The 14503-nt window shown below is 38.9% G+C and overlaps 1 protein-coding gene across 3 annotated transcripts in view; it reads left to right on the forward strand.

Moving 5' to 3' along the window:
* The window catches only part of CAMK2D (calcium/calmodulin dependent protein kinase II delta), a 201776-nt gene that overhangs the window by 118344 nt on the left and 68929 nt on the right, over window positions 1–14503 (forward strand). The window contains exons 18-24 of one of the 3 annotated variants that reach the window (XM_053975117.1): window positions 2781–2864; window positions 3909–4003; window positions 4308–4430; window positions 5105–5188; window positions 5846–5888; window positions 9644–9681; window positions 11218–11250. In XM_053975117.1, the coding sequence (XP_053831092.1) occupies window positions 2781–2864; window positions 3909–4003; window positions 4308–4430; window positions 5105–5188; window positions 5846–5888; window positions 9644–9681; window positions 11218–11250 (500 nt within the window). The remainder of the gene's footprint in view (window positions 1–2780; window positions 2865–3908; window positions 4004–4307; window positions 4431–5104; window positions 5189–5845; window positions 5889–9643; window positions 9682–11217; window positions 11251–14503) is intronic. The other 2 variants (XM_053975118.1, XM_053975120.1) reach the window with 2 other exon arrangements.

Raw genomic sequence — 14503 nt, forward strand, 5'->3', positions numbered from 1 at the left:
GTACATGTAGATGCGCAGGCAGTGCCATTGGACATATGTTGGCAGCTTTATGAGCCAGCCTGTTGTTTTAAATCCAGTCTTTTTATAAATGGATTTCAGTAATCCACAAAAGACAGAGGAGATTGCTCTTGCACATCAATGAACAGACCAGTACAAAAGGAGTGGAATAGAAACAAGGCAAAACACAAGTGGTTTGTTACAATGAAAAAGCATCAGGTAAACAGGAAGCATCTCAAGAAAAAATCAGCAGCTTGAAGTTGACTTCAGGAATATTTTCTGTACATAGTGTACCTGCAGGTGATGCAGAGGAGGTTGCAATGCCCTAGAAAATCTCACACTTTGTTTTTTTGTCATTTGGTTCTTGTGAAATGCTTGGTTTAGACTTATAGCATCATGAGGACTTGGGAGAAGGGAGCAGAATGTCTTTAAAATATATATGTAAAGAGGAGTTAACAAGGTAATGAAAAGCAAGTAGCCTAAATGGGGTCTTTCTTTTAAAAAAAACTGTGGCACTCAATAACAAGTGGGCTCTGTACCTTTTTTGGAACTTGCTCCGCAGAACGTGTCCGGAGTGGTCCAAGTGCCTGCCCTCAGCTTTAGGACTGCATTAGCAGGGCAGAAGATGAACTCCAGTGAACTGGGCATTTTGAACTTTTTCTCACTTTCTTTCATAAGATTTTTCTGCTTTCTACTGGATTCTGCAGCACTTAGTGACTCATGGCGTGCTCTGATTCTAATTATAGCTCTGCATCAGTATGCTTTCCTTTCTTTTTTTTTTTTTTCTTTTTTTTTTCCCTTTTTTCTGGTGTAGTCCTCTGGTGTGGTGGTCTCTTTTCTGCTTGAACCATGGCTGTGCCTCAGCAGGAAACTGGCTTGAACTCTGTGTTTGAATACAATGGAATACTTTCCTGGTTTGCATGTTTGCAAAACAAACTTGTTCCTTGCCTATTTGTAGAAAGCCTTACAGGATTTAGTTGAAACCTGCCACATTCTTAGCAGGTGCTTAATGTACTGGGAAGGTGTCAGGCAGGTTGAGTCAACAAAGCATGGATTTTGTCTTGGTCCTCTGGATGCTTGGAGAAATTATACAAGTTCAGGAGTACAATGTATTGCAATCTCTTCTAGGCACTGCACAGTCACAGTTTCCAGCTTTGCAAATTGCTTTAGCTAACGGAGTTACTACAAGCAGCAACACTTTTCTGAAAAGTACACACTTGTTTGGGGGTCCCTCTAAGCAGTTACAAAATAACCTGATAAATGACAGTTAACTACATCCTTGTGTTCTTTTTTTTTAAACTGAAATCAGGGCTGTGTACCCTTCTGTGTGTGCTGCTTTAAACCACTCAGAATATTGGAGAGAGACTATTTTATGAGAGCACGTAGTGACAGGATAAGTAGGAATCACTTCGAACTGAAAGAGAGTAGATGTAGATCAGATAATAGGATAAAATTGTTCCCTGTGAGGCTGGTGAGGCCCTGGCACCAGTTGCCCAGAAAAGCTGTTGCTGCCCCGTCCTTGGAAGTGTCCAATGCCAGGGACAGGGTTTGAAGCAACCTGGTCTAGTGGAGGGTGGTGTCCCTGCCCATGGCAGGGGGTTAGAACAAGATGATTTTCAAGGTCCTTTCAATCCAAACCGTTCTCTGTACTAAAACTGTACCAATTATTTCAGTTTAGATCTGTTTTGTTTCTTCATAGAGAGATAAGGTTAGCTAAATACTATACTTATTTTTGCTTTAGAGTTTATTTCCAAATCTTGCATAGTAATGTTCATTGAGCTGTGCTAAGTTTTAAACTCAAGACAGCTTTGCTTCCCCTTTAAAATGAGCACTGCACCCAAGAAGAGATATGAAACAGCACTCTATTTAAAGCCACTTAGAACATCTATTTTTCAGCTTCTCTAAGGAGCTTAAGATGTGTTTCCTGTGTGATAGTACTCCTTAACAATTCATAGCTTCCATATCAGGAGCCTGCAAAAAACAAGCTTATTTTTCATGACCATATTTTAGCTATTTTCTCATTAGAATTTACAGAATGTGTTCCTTCATTTCCTCCTCCCACTCCAAAGTAACTGGCGACTGTGGGGCAAAGGATTCTTTTTTTCTGTAGCTGTGCACTTTATATGTTATCACCATCTCTCATGAGTTTTGTGGAATCCAGGGTGGTATTGCACAAGTGGCATGTGGTCCTTCATGAAAGCCACCAAATTCTCACCTTTCAGGAATTCCCAAGCATTTATTTTAGGCCAAGGTGCCTGAAAGGACAGACATCCTTAATGAAATGGTGCAGACTGTTAGTGATTGTTACGTTTTATCCGTTACAGTGTCCTAAGTAATATTTATACCTACATTTTGCATTTCTGCTCAGAGAACCAGCACTGCTGGTAATGAATAAAGGATGAAGAACATATAAATTTTAAAGGCCAGATTGCTTCGGAGATGCTTCCTGTAAACTTTTGTAAAGAGGTTTCCAGAAGTGGAATGACTTGGCAGAAATGAGCTCTGCAGTGGAAAGATCATATTAGATGTAGCTCTAATTTTGTGCAACATATATCTCCTTACATATAGGATACAGCAGCTGCCCCTCTGCTTTGTTAGTTGGTCCCCCATAATGTCAGCATTGCCTCTAGGTCATGTGCCATAAAAAACAAATGGGCAAATGCAGCAGTTCCTGTCCGTGGCTTGGGAAATGTTGTCCTGGTTCTTGTGGGCCGAGACGAGAATCACTTGCTTTTTGCAGAGCATGTACAGGTTTTGACCAGAGTTGCCTTGCCTTTTGACAGGCTTTGCTGGTACCCCAGGGTACCTTTCTCCAGAAGTGTTACGAAAAGATCCCTATGGAAAACCTGTGGATATGTGGGCATGTGGTAAGAAGTTATTCTGAAAGTCATATTCAGTCCACTGTAGAGTGTCTTAAGAGTGAGAAATTATATCCAGGGTGCATTATATTGTCCATCAGAAAAGATGCACAACATAATAAAATTCAGTAATTATTATAATAAAATTCAGTGTTAATTTCTAGTAGAAGTCATTGGATTTTTTGTTGCCCTACATGCTTCTTTTTGAAAAAAATTATTTACTAAGTTCTGTTATCATGGCATTCTTGGCCATGTGTACACAACACACTTTCAAAGAGTATTCAAAGAATAGCTGCAGGTGTATGATGCCTCGTTAGTTGGTAAACACACCAGTTCATACTGTGAGCTGGACATTTAGTTTTGGTTCACAAGGAGCCTAAAATTCGTCTGACCAATATACCCCATCTGCAGGTATAAACCACAAAATTAAACGTTTTCTGAACTGGAGGACAGAGCAGTTGCTTTGTCACCCAGTTCTCAAAACTGTGTTCTGAGGCACTGGCAAGTGGCAGCTCCCCAGCTGAGAACAGGGGCTGGTTTCCTTATTTCACTTCTACCCGCGCTTAGCACGTGGTTGTGTTTATGAAAGCACTTGAGTCACAGGGAATCTCTGTCAGACTAGCGGGTGGTCTTTTCCATTTCCTATTGACCAAATACAGAAATATTGGAGTTTCCCAAATTTGCTTTGCATGAGAGTAGTTATAACACAATCTTTCGGACACCAGTATAAGCCATAATAAAACCATAAGTGAAAAATTCATTTTCCTAGAACATCCAGAATCATGGAATATTATTTCTCTAGCTAGATAAACATTTCCAGTGTTCCTGATCTGATGTTGTCAAATGCTCATTATTACCCTTGTTTTCTGTAAGAGGTTACCTTGTCAATCCCACTTCCACTGTTTTCCCCAGTCTGAAGGGGCAACATTTCTCCCATCCCAGTGGCTGGGATGATACTCGTGAGCCTTTTGTTGTACATGGTTGTTAGGTGCAAAATTAATCTCTGGGGTTTGTTCCTTGAAAGCCCTTAACGCTGGTGTGAATTTTCTGCAGGAGTCATTCTGTACATCCTCCTGGTGGGATACCCTCCCTTCTGGGATGAAGACCAGCACAGGCTTTACCAGCAGATCAAGGCTGGTGCTTATGATGTACGTACCACACTCGGTCTATTCAGTTATTTGTAACTGTGCTTCTAGGAAGGAGTTTCCTAGAGGGAGAAGTCAAGAACTGATGATATCGTGGCATATGAATTCTGCAACATCATCTAATCATATTATGTTAAGCAGGCAAGAGGCTGTTGGCCCTCAGATTTAGGTAGTTTGTAAATGATGGTGAGGTGAAGGCAGAGCCTTACAATTTTTAAGCTCTTATTTGAATCTAGTAGTGGATCCTTAGGTGAAATTGTATAAAGACTGTACAAGATAATGTACATATGTGTATTTTTTTCTGAAGTTCCCCTCGCCAGAATGGGACACAGTGACTCCTGAAGCAAAAGACCTTATCAATAAAATGCTCACCATCAACCCAGCAAAACGTATCACAGCATCAGAAGCACTAAAGCATCCATGGATCTGTGTAAGTAATTTCCACAGGTTCAACATGATCATTTGGCAGACAAATAAATCAGTTTATGGTTTGCTTCAGCATGTAGTGAATGTGATTAGAGGATAACTTCTGTTCTTGTTCATGCAGCTGTGTAACTATAAGTTGTAAAATTAAAATTATACAGATATGATCAATAGTGGTCTATATTTATAGAGATCTCAGCTTGGGGTAAGACTTTTGCAAATTTATCTCCTTTGCCTTGACTGTGTTGTGTAGAATGCTCTTTGTGAAAATCAGAGTGTTATTTTAAATTCTCAGTGAGAAAAAAGTGCAGGAAAGCAACTTTGAATTAGATAATGCTTTGCATCTTCATTTCCCTGAAATCCTTCCGATAAGCATGAAATGTGCAGGCAGGGAACTAAGGGACTTCTGAAAAGTCAATTTGCAGGTAGCAGAGGCTGCCTGGCTGTTCCTGGATCCAGGTCTTTTCTCCTGTTCTCAGTATATTCCACACGATGACTTTTCAAGTGGACTTCACACATGGAAAAGGCTGAGTAAAAGGAGCACAATGGGATAGTCAGACAAAGTAGAAATTGAAGGCCCAAGTTTGGGACTATGGGTTGTAATGTGTGTGTTGTAGAGTAAACAAACTGCTAAAACAGCTGGCTGGGTGCCTTTAAATAATTGTTTTCTTCTTCTTTCAGCAACGTTCTACTGTTGCCTCTATGATGCACAGACAAGAGACTGTAGATTGCTTGAAGAAATTCAATGCAAGAAGAAAACTAAAGGTAAGAAAGAAAACTTGTGCTTGTGTTCGGTGTGCAAAACAAATGGTCTCTGTGCAGAGTTTTTATAAATATTGTTCTTGAATAACCTACTGATGGAAGATCAGCTTTTGGCTTGAAGATCTTAAACTTTTCATCAAAGTAAATAGAACTTGGCTTTTCTTTTTTAATTCAAAACTATAGTAATCCTCTGCAGGACAATCCTTAAGGTTATTCTTCTGAATTATGCTTTGTTTTTTCCTGGCCAGACATGATAGCTTTGCAGATATGAACTTGTCTAATGTGTACATTACAAATAAGCTCCTATTCCTCCCTAAGAAAAAGAATCTAGGAACAATAGTAAAGTCTCTTTGATATTCATCTATGTATTTTGAATAATGGCTCTGCCTCTGAATACTCCTGGCTTGTGCATTAAATACTGACAGTTGGTAAATATTTGAGATATCAAGATTGCTGACAGGTGTGTAATTAAGATTAAATTACAATTTATGTAGTCATGATGTGGCATCTGAGAGGTAGTGCACAGATAATCCATTCTCTCAGGGTTAATTCACTAATTGGTGCCATTTGTTCATGTATTTTCCTTTTTGTTGTGTTGTGTTGGCATTTGGAGTTTTACACAAGTGTGATGCTAATTTGAGAAAATGTGTGTGTACACAGGGGGCCATTTTGACAACAATGCTGGCTACCAGAAATTTCTCAGGTATGTTCATTGAACTCCAGATTAATGCAGTCTTTATATTTTAATGTCTGTGAAGGTTGAGGTCTAATTAGGACTCATTCAGGAGCATCTAAGTATGATATATATCGTGTTATTTCCTGTGATGAAACAAACAAGAATTTAATCTCTTTGGGCCAAAGAAATTTTCTTACAGGTGACAGTCTGATTTTTCTGTAGAATTTGAGCTCCTTCCCTGCTTTTTGATTGTTACCTGTCAACGACAGGGAGCATTTTCATGCCTATTTTGGTGCATTGGAAAATTGAAAGTTATGCATATAGCTCCACATGCACAAGTATCACCAAACAACATTTAGAACTTACATATTTTTATATATGTGAAAAGCCATTCCATGATTCTGTTGGATCCTGTATTAAAAATATCATCAGTACATTCATTTCTTTATTGCTTTGCTAAGGAGTAAGAAATGTAGTAACATGGGTCCCCATTTTCTTTCTAATGCCCAGCTGTGCCAAACTGGATGTAAGAACAGTTGTTTCCTCTCCATGAAACAGTTTTGTCCTGATGACTCCGGAGATTTAGATCTTACACTAAACAAGCTCTAATAGGAAAAGCTAAAATTGCTCTTGGCAGAGTTGGAATTGTCCAGAGTAGTAGAATTGCCAGAATATTGATGCTGTGTTGAATTTTTCATTTTGCCATTTGAGATTTCCAGCAAATAGTGAAATAGAGCACCAGGTTTAGAAATCAGTGATTTTACATGTCCTCCTACTCTGTGATGTAACTATTGGAGTGTAACATAAATTACTGTACAGACAAAAACATGATAGTGCTCTGGGCATGTTTCGAATAATAACAAACACTGACTCATCCAAAAAAATTACATAATCACGAATGCAAGAACAACTTGTTCAATTTGCATAGTACTTGAAATACAATTTCTTTCTTAGTTAAGTTCCCTTCTTTAGTACACACCTAACCACAGCGGACCACATTCATCTAAATTACCTTGAGTTAGTGCTTAGTGAATTCCAGTGTCTGCCAATTCATTTAAATAAAAATGAATTAAATATCAAACAAACTAATCCTTCCTCATCCCTTTTCAGAACTGTCACTGTCTCTATATATGTAGGGATCAAATTCAACTTCCATGAACCAAAAAAGCTGATGTAGTTTTTAAACAGTATTTCAGCATGAAAAGCAAACAGGGTTATTGGCTTTTTTTGGTTTTTTCACCTGACATTTCTTGTTTTACACCATAGCCACCCGTGTTTTTCTCGATGACATTTTTTTTGTTTGTTTGTTTCTTTATTCATTGTATTTCATTGCAAAGCATGTTTATGAAGGTCATTTGTCCATAATGATATGGTTATAAAAGTGTTTTACTTTCCTTTTTTTTTCTTCCTTTTATGTGGAATGTGTATTTCTTGTGAGGTAAGACCCTCAGCACGTGAAAGGAACATCTTTTTTCTCTTCTCAATCCAGACTGCTGTTTGTCCTCAATCACTTTAATTTCTCCATGCTGTCACAAACCATTTGTTTCCAGTCTGCTTTCTGGCCTAGTAGCGCTGCCTTAGGTTTTATTTTTAGCTCTTGCTTGTAGTTGCAAGAAATCTCTCATTGTGGGCTTAATTTAGGATATGCTGATTGCTTTGCTCCTGCAAAATCTTTAAATATTTAATTTGTATGCAGTGTCTGTGATTAAAGCAAGATGAGTCCAAATTCTATTAAAAACCCATTGCAGGCCAAACGCGGAGTGGTGGAATGTGTCCTGTAACGTGCCGTGGTGCGTAGTGATCCACGCTGGGCACGTTGCAAAGGACGCGCCCGTACACGCAATAAATACTCGGTGTTACTGCTTGTGGTGCCCTCATTTTACTGCCTCTCATTTAACTGTTTACATAGAACATGTAGTCTTTGTCAAGCATCAAAAGAACTCAGAAGTTTCACGTACAAATTTAGCAAAAGGACCTACAGAAGTCTGTAAGAATTAATTTAAGTTTTCCCACATTTTTATTAGGGCTAAGGGTATAAAACAGGCTTTGAAAGCTATTAACTTCTGGGTTTTTTTGTCCTTAGGTTTCAGAAATACCTCATTCCCTTTGCTTTCCCTAAATAAATTCCTGAAGGTAATGGAGTGCCCACAATATTTGTGGTAATGTAAAATCTAAGGCCCTCTTGCCTCAGGTCCTGAAAGCACACATTGCCACAGGGAGTGTCCAATCTCCAAAGTATGTGGAGAACAATTTGGTTTCAATATTTATGTACATGTTTCTTTAAATAAAAACATGCAGTGGTGCTGCTGCACAATACAGGCAAACTTATTTTTGTTCATTTTAGCTGTAAGACGTGGCCATGCGGGAGGTCTAATGGTAGCGTTGGCTGATGTCCATAGTTATTAAATTGCATTTTGAGGGCTGATATATTAGTGAAGTCAGAAACATCAACCCGGCTTCACTTTCCAGGGTTCATTTCATGTAAACAACACAATAATGGACATTAGTCATTTCTGTACAGTTGCTGAGGTGATCCTACATTTTCTGTGCTGTAAAATGAGCACTTAATGCAGATGTAGCTCAAAAATAAGCCACAATTACACGAATTAGCTTTAAAGGTAAACCACATATTCAGTAACTCCCGTATCCTCAGCCAGTCTGAGCAGCCTTGGGCGTGCGAGGTCCAATTGATTTGGAGTTTTGAGGCTATTTTTAAGATAAGGATGCCATTAATGATGGGAGCTCCATGTCAGGACCGTCTCCCCTATATATAGAACAGCAATTTCTTACGACCTGAGCTGTGGAACACTTTCTGATGGGAAGATTGGGTCATAGACAACAATAAAACACAATAACGGCAGGCTTGTTGTGTAATTTATTATTCTTCAAGTCTTTGGCAGTGATTCACGAAGCATTTACGCTTTAGTGAATAGTTTATATGGATTTGGTAGGTCAGCCAGCATGTACTTCTGCTGTGAATGTTTTCAGGTTCAGAGCTGTGCTGTGCTTGTTTGCACGTTAGCCTTCCAAATTTAGTAAATCGGAATTATTTGATGCCAGTTTTAAGCGGTGGAATGTAAAGTCTGGCACGTGAATAACATTATGGCAAATGAAATTTTGAAGAAATTTAATCAGTGTGCAACACGATTCAGAAAATAGCATGTTTTCTTCATTAGGAGCTGAAGCAAAGCCTAGAATTTGTTATTATTGCCTCACAGGCAGCAACCTTCCAAAACAACCCTTCGCTAGCAAATGGTCCTTCCTTTCTTCCTTGCAACTGCGCTGCCCTTTGACATGAGGAGGCTGATGCTGTCATGGTGGGAAGTCCCCAGAGGGGCATTATGCATATTGGTACCATCACTGAGATAACAGTGGGCTCTGCAGACACCTGGTCCAAGTCCCTGCCATCAAAACAATACCTTTTCACAGTCGTATCAAACTATCCCTATCATCCAATAGAAATATATTGCACTTGAGGAAATGGATATAGCCAAAGCTGCTGCTTTTACACTCACCCTGCTTCCATTTCCTCTCTGCCACCAAGGAGCTCTCTCCTTGTAGAGCTACAGTCAACCGACAGCTTTAGTCAATGGAAAAAGAAATGTGTGATAATCCTAAGGACTGGTGGTTTCCTAAGGATGTCATTCCCCATGCTCAGAGAAACAAAAGGAGGAAATAAAAACTGAACATACCTGGAGCTGGGAGGCACTGGGGGTTTGCTGCACAGCTGGATGACTGCAGGGGAACCACCTGACACTGAAATTATTTGTCTCGTTTTACAGCAGCCAAGAGTTTACTGAAAAAGCCGGATGGAGTTAAGGTAGGTGCAACACCTGCTTTCCATTTCAAAGATGTATTCTTAGTCTCCACCTGTCTGTAACTTCTGCCAGGTTTTAGAATTGATTATTGCTATTTCTTTCCTTCATTGATTCTGTTAGTATATGCTTCTCACTAGCTATTTGGAGTGGTTAAAGTTAGCAGGAGAAGCTAAAATTAAATAAAACAAATACTTGCAAAGCCAGCATTTAGTAAGCAGAAGATAGAAAACTACTGGAGAAAATGCTTTTTCTTGCTTTTTTTAATGAAGAATGATTATGTAATTAATTACTCGCAGTTATCAGTTAACTTGTAAATAGTGGTTTGGTGGTGGGCTTTTTAGGCATCAGTGTTTATGTGCAGCTCTGTTGCCTCTTTGTTTCCCCTTGACTTTCCGTTAGATTTCGTGGAAGACCAAAAGTGTACGGGTAGGCTTGGCTCCACATGAAGTGTGTTCTGCCAGATGTACTTGCTATATTTGGCAGAACTTGAGGGGTTTACTGTCTCAGATAAGCTCATCCTGACTAAGAGACCTTGCTAAGAAGGGAACATTTTGGCAGCTTTCGTACATGGTTTAGAGCTCCTGTTCTCACGTCACCAGACCCTGCAGGAGGAGAGATGCTTCACAAATGAATATTCTGAATAAATACTTTGGGGGGAAAAAAAGGGAAAAAAAAACCACTTGGCATAAAATGTATTTTGGTTTTTTTCTCAGAGGACTCTTAAAAACTAGTATAATGCTTCAAGTTTTCATTATAAGATTCAAAAGATAGTCTTCTGTGCTCTGTGTGTTTATTCAGAAGGGTGTCTTTGACCTGAATTTTAATTTTCTATTTAAACTTAATGTCTTACTTTAACAAAACATTATAAAAACATTATAAATACTTGCTTAAATACCACATTCACAGTATATTTGTGCCTGCTGTCTTACATATGCACACTTTGCCAGTCAAAAAATCCCAAGCCTGACTTACAGAGAAATGAGTACAGTACCATTGCATTGCTTCTCACTGCCAAGCAGTGGAGATCCCAGTCACATGGAAAAGCACACATTTGGAACAGTTCTATTACTGCTGGAAAACCCTGACCATGTTTCATTTTGGAATAGATAAAATTTATGCACTCTCTCTGACCAGTTTTCTTTTTTAAATATCATTCCTCCTACAGGTCTACAATGCTATTTATTCTATCTCATTTATTCTAATATGGGAAACAATTGTTGCCAAAATTTTGCCTAAATTTCACCTGTTGGGATTCAGTTCTTTGGTTTTCAGCACATGTTATGTGTCTGCTGTTAGTCTGCATGGTCATGTGGAGCAAAGGGAGTAAATGTACCTCTGGGGAAGTCTGTTTTTGTCGTTGCTGTTATTGAGATGCTCTGTAGCATTTTTCCACCCCTTCCAACAGCTGTAGCTGTCTTTTTCTTATTTAAAGAAAAAAAAAAGCCAAAAGAGAAATATACTGTACTCCGTGCATTGATACTGCAAATCCAACCAGTCACGTTTTCTTCTTTTCCTTTCTCTCTGACTGGTCAATTCAGAAAAGGAAGTCCAGTTCGAGTGTTCAGATGATGGTGAGGATCTTTATCGACAGATTTTTTTTTTCCTCCTGTGAAACGTTCACACTTAGAAATCAAACAGTTGCATTTAGCTTTGTTAAATTACTGTGAGAACTGCAAGACTTTAAAGTACAGCATTGTGAATTTTAAGCCTGCAGTTGCTATATGCCATCCACAGTGAATCATTCAGCCTTTCTTTTAAGCAAGTCTTTACGTTTTTTTTTAACCTGGGGACATAAAAAGCAAAAAAAGTAGATGTAACATCAGCCAATGCAGCTGTTCTTAGTAAATAAGAATAGTAACAAAATAGTAATCTTGTAACAGCCTTCTTCATTTTTAAAATCGCCTTATTTTAAAAGCTAATATTATTAATATTGTAAAATGTAACACAAAACAAGTTGCACAGTGATACAGTACTGCATTAATTGAGTCACTGTAGCCCGAGAGGCCATACTAAATGCCCAGGAGTAAAAAAGCCAATTTCCCAGCCTTCCTACACTAGTTTCCCAGCTAGCTTGCTCTGCAGCTCAGGGCTGTGTCCCAAGATGTCCCAGCTGACAGTCTCAATAACTTGCCTTCCTCCTCAACCTACTCTCCAGTCTTGTGTTCATTTGGTCTCCGTGCCCCCACACGGTAACTTCCTCTGTTGCTGTTTATGGTGGTTTTGAATGTGACCTTTGAGGCGTTTGTGAGGATGGGCTCTGCCTGCTGCTTCTGCTGGCACAGAGAAGGCAAAGGGCCCTCATCCACACCTTTCACTGGGAAGCCAGCTCTCCTTGGAAAGCAAAAACTGCTGGTCAGGTGCGAGCAGCCGTGCAGTTATGTAGGTAAACCCTCTGTTCCTTGGGTGAATGCAGAATTCCAGTGACAGGAGCCACGGCGTCCAAAGGAGGGGCGCCGGGAAGGTGCAGTGTGGTTACTGCCAGGATCCCAAACCTGAAGTGTGCATTAACTCTTTGTTACAGAAGTAACGTGTGGAAGGTAAAGCCCCAAGATATGGACTTTATTTGTTAAACTATTTTCATATTCCATGGAAAAAAGGCCAACAATGATACTAGAGTTGTGCCCAGCTGTTTGGAGTGCGTGTGTGTCTGTCCGGCACTACTGTCACACCTCAGAGAGTGACTTTTGGCAAGTGATGCAGCAGTAAAACATTCTCCTTCACAACAACAAGAAGGTCACTGGATAATCACAAAGCAGCTTTGAAGTAACTGTTTCACATGACAATATTGTAATCCTTTTGGAGTGGTTTCCCTTTGCTGTTGAAAATACATGCAAGATGCACCATGTGTTCATAGATTAATGTCTCTGTTCTATGAGAGAGAAAACATGTACAGCTTAGTGCTGTTTTCTTGCAAAGTTTCAAAGGGTTTTACCAAGTTCCATTTACATGGAAGAAATAACACATTTGTTATGAATGTTAGAATGAATCACGTTCTCTCTCTCTTCCTGATGAATGCTGGAATCTCAAAATCTCGCTGAAGAAGTTTTGAATAGCATTCCTGCAGTTTTCAGCAGTAGCTGTAATGAATATTCTTTATTTTCCTAGGGCTTTCATCAAGGGAGTATGGACCAAAGCCTGTTCTTACTCAGGCAAAATTGGAATTGAGCTTTGACTAACCTGTTTTCCTTATGTGCTCAACCAAGAGCACTCATTTGGGATACCACTTGAGTTTTTGTATTCAGCTGCTACTGAATAGGACTGTATGAAATCTGGTGAAATCTTCATTTCTTTCCTTATATTTTTCCTGTATCTCTATTTGCTTTTTACTAGGTTTTTTTTTAATCTAGTCTCTCACTGACTACGCTGGCACAAAAACATGAATCTGTAGTTATGCTACTCGATATGCAATTTTTGTCTTGCTTGGAAGGTTTAGTGTGCTTTCAAGCAGCCATGTTTGTGTTCCCACTCTTCTACAGATCTCCAGTACAGCTGTCATTTGCTGAAATGGATGGGATTTTCTTTTAAGTTTTTTCCTGAGTAAGGAGTTCAGGGTTCTGTCCATCTCAGAATCCCATAAATATCAAAGCAAGTAAAATACTTGCCGATACTTAGATCTCCCCATGAAAGACTTTGTGCACAAAGGTGTTTGTTCTCTCCCTGTGCTGACTTCAGACAATCCTACAGCTTACAGCTTTAGTTGTGCCGAGAGAAATGAAATTTATTTGACAATAAGTAAGCCAAGTCAGGGTGTAATCACTTGCAACTCAATAATGACTCATATGTTCCCTTAATGGTCATTTTTGTAGAAAGACCATTGTTTAAAAAAATAACTGCTCCTCTTCCTCCTGCTGTAGAGCATTGTCAACTTTGCTTTTAAATCAAAGGAAATTATTTTTATTCTATGCGGTAAAATGGTATCTATCACCAGTATTATTAAATAATATTTAATGTCGACATATGTTCCCTGATTAACTAACAAAACTACTTTATATTCTTCAAAGCCAGTTAAATGCTGGTTAAAAATTAGAAAAATTGCAGTCTGTAATTCATTACTGCAAATCCTGCAGACATTTCCATAATTTAAACGTATCCTAAGTAAGATTCACTTCAGCTGCAGGCTCAGTTCCTGAAATCCACAAGTCAGCTGCCACGCCTGGCCCAAAGTAAAATAATCACCATCAAGTGCTGAGGACGTGGAGTCTGTGAATTTAATTTCTTTCCATTCCATAAAGTTAATTACATTTTTAGAAAAATCCATTAACAAAACAATTCCAGGCATTTCTGGTTTTGCTTTGGACAGTTATTACTAAGTACTATGACTAGAATGTTCAGTAGAACTTGTTTTTTGGATCAAAGTCTTCTCAGATGATCAGCATCTATATACCTAGTTCTGCATGATGCTTTGGACCACCCTTGTTAAAATTAGACATGACCAAAATGTCCACAATATTTTTTCCTCATAATTGTTAGAGAGGAAAAAATAAATCTTTCAAACCAGTTTTACAGTATTTGAATCTTGCTTCTTAGTGCATGTAAAAAGTGACTCACTACTTTATTTTTAGTATTTCTGTTCTTCCCATACCCCATGGTATTAATGAAAGTTAAATCTTTAAAAATGGATTTAAAGGATCAGATACTTTGAAACTTCCTGCTGAGCAGTTTAATTTGAATTAATATTTTGTTCAGGTAAAAGCCAGGAGGTATAGCACTGTGCTGAGCTTAAGTATCATGAGGACCTATATGTACAGTTAAACAGAGAGGTGCTGATGGCTGGAGTCAGACTACAGGTACCCTAGTGGGAAACCTCATGCTTCCGACTCACAG

Source organism: Vidua macroura, chromosome 4 (genome assembly GCF_024509145.1).
Source record: "Vidua macroura isolate BioBank_ID:100142 chromosome 4, ASM2450914v1, whole genome shotgun sequence".
In the NCBI taxonomy this organism is placed as follows: domain Eukaryota; kingdom Metazoa; phylum Chordata; class Aves; order Passeriformes; family Viduidae; genus Vidua; species Vidua macroura.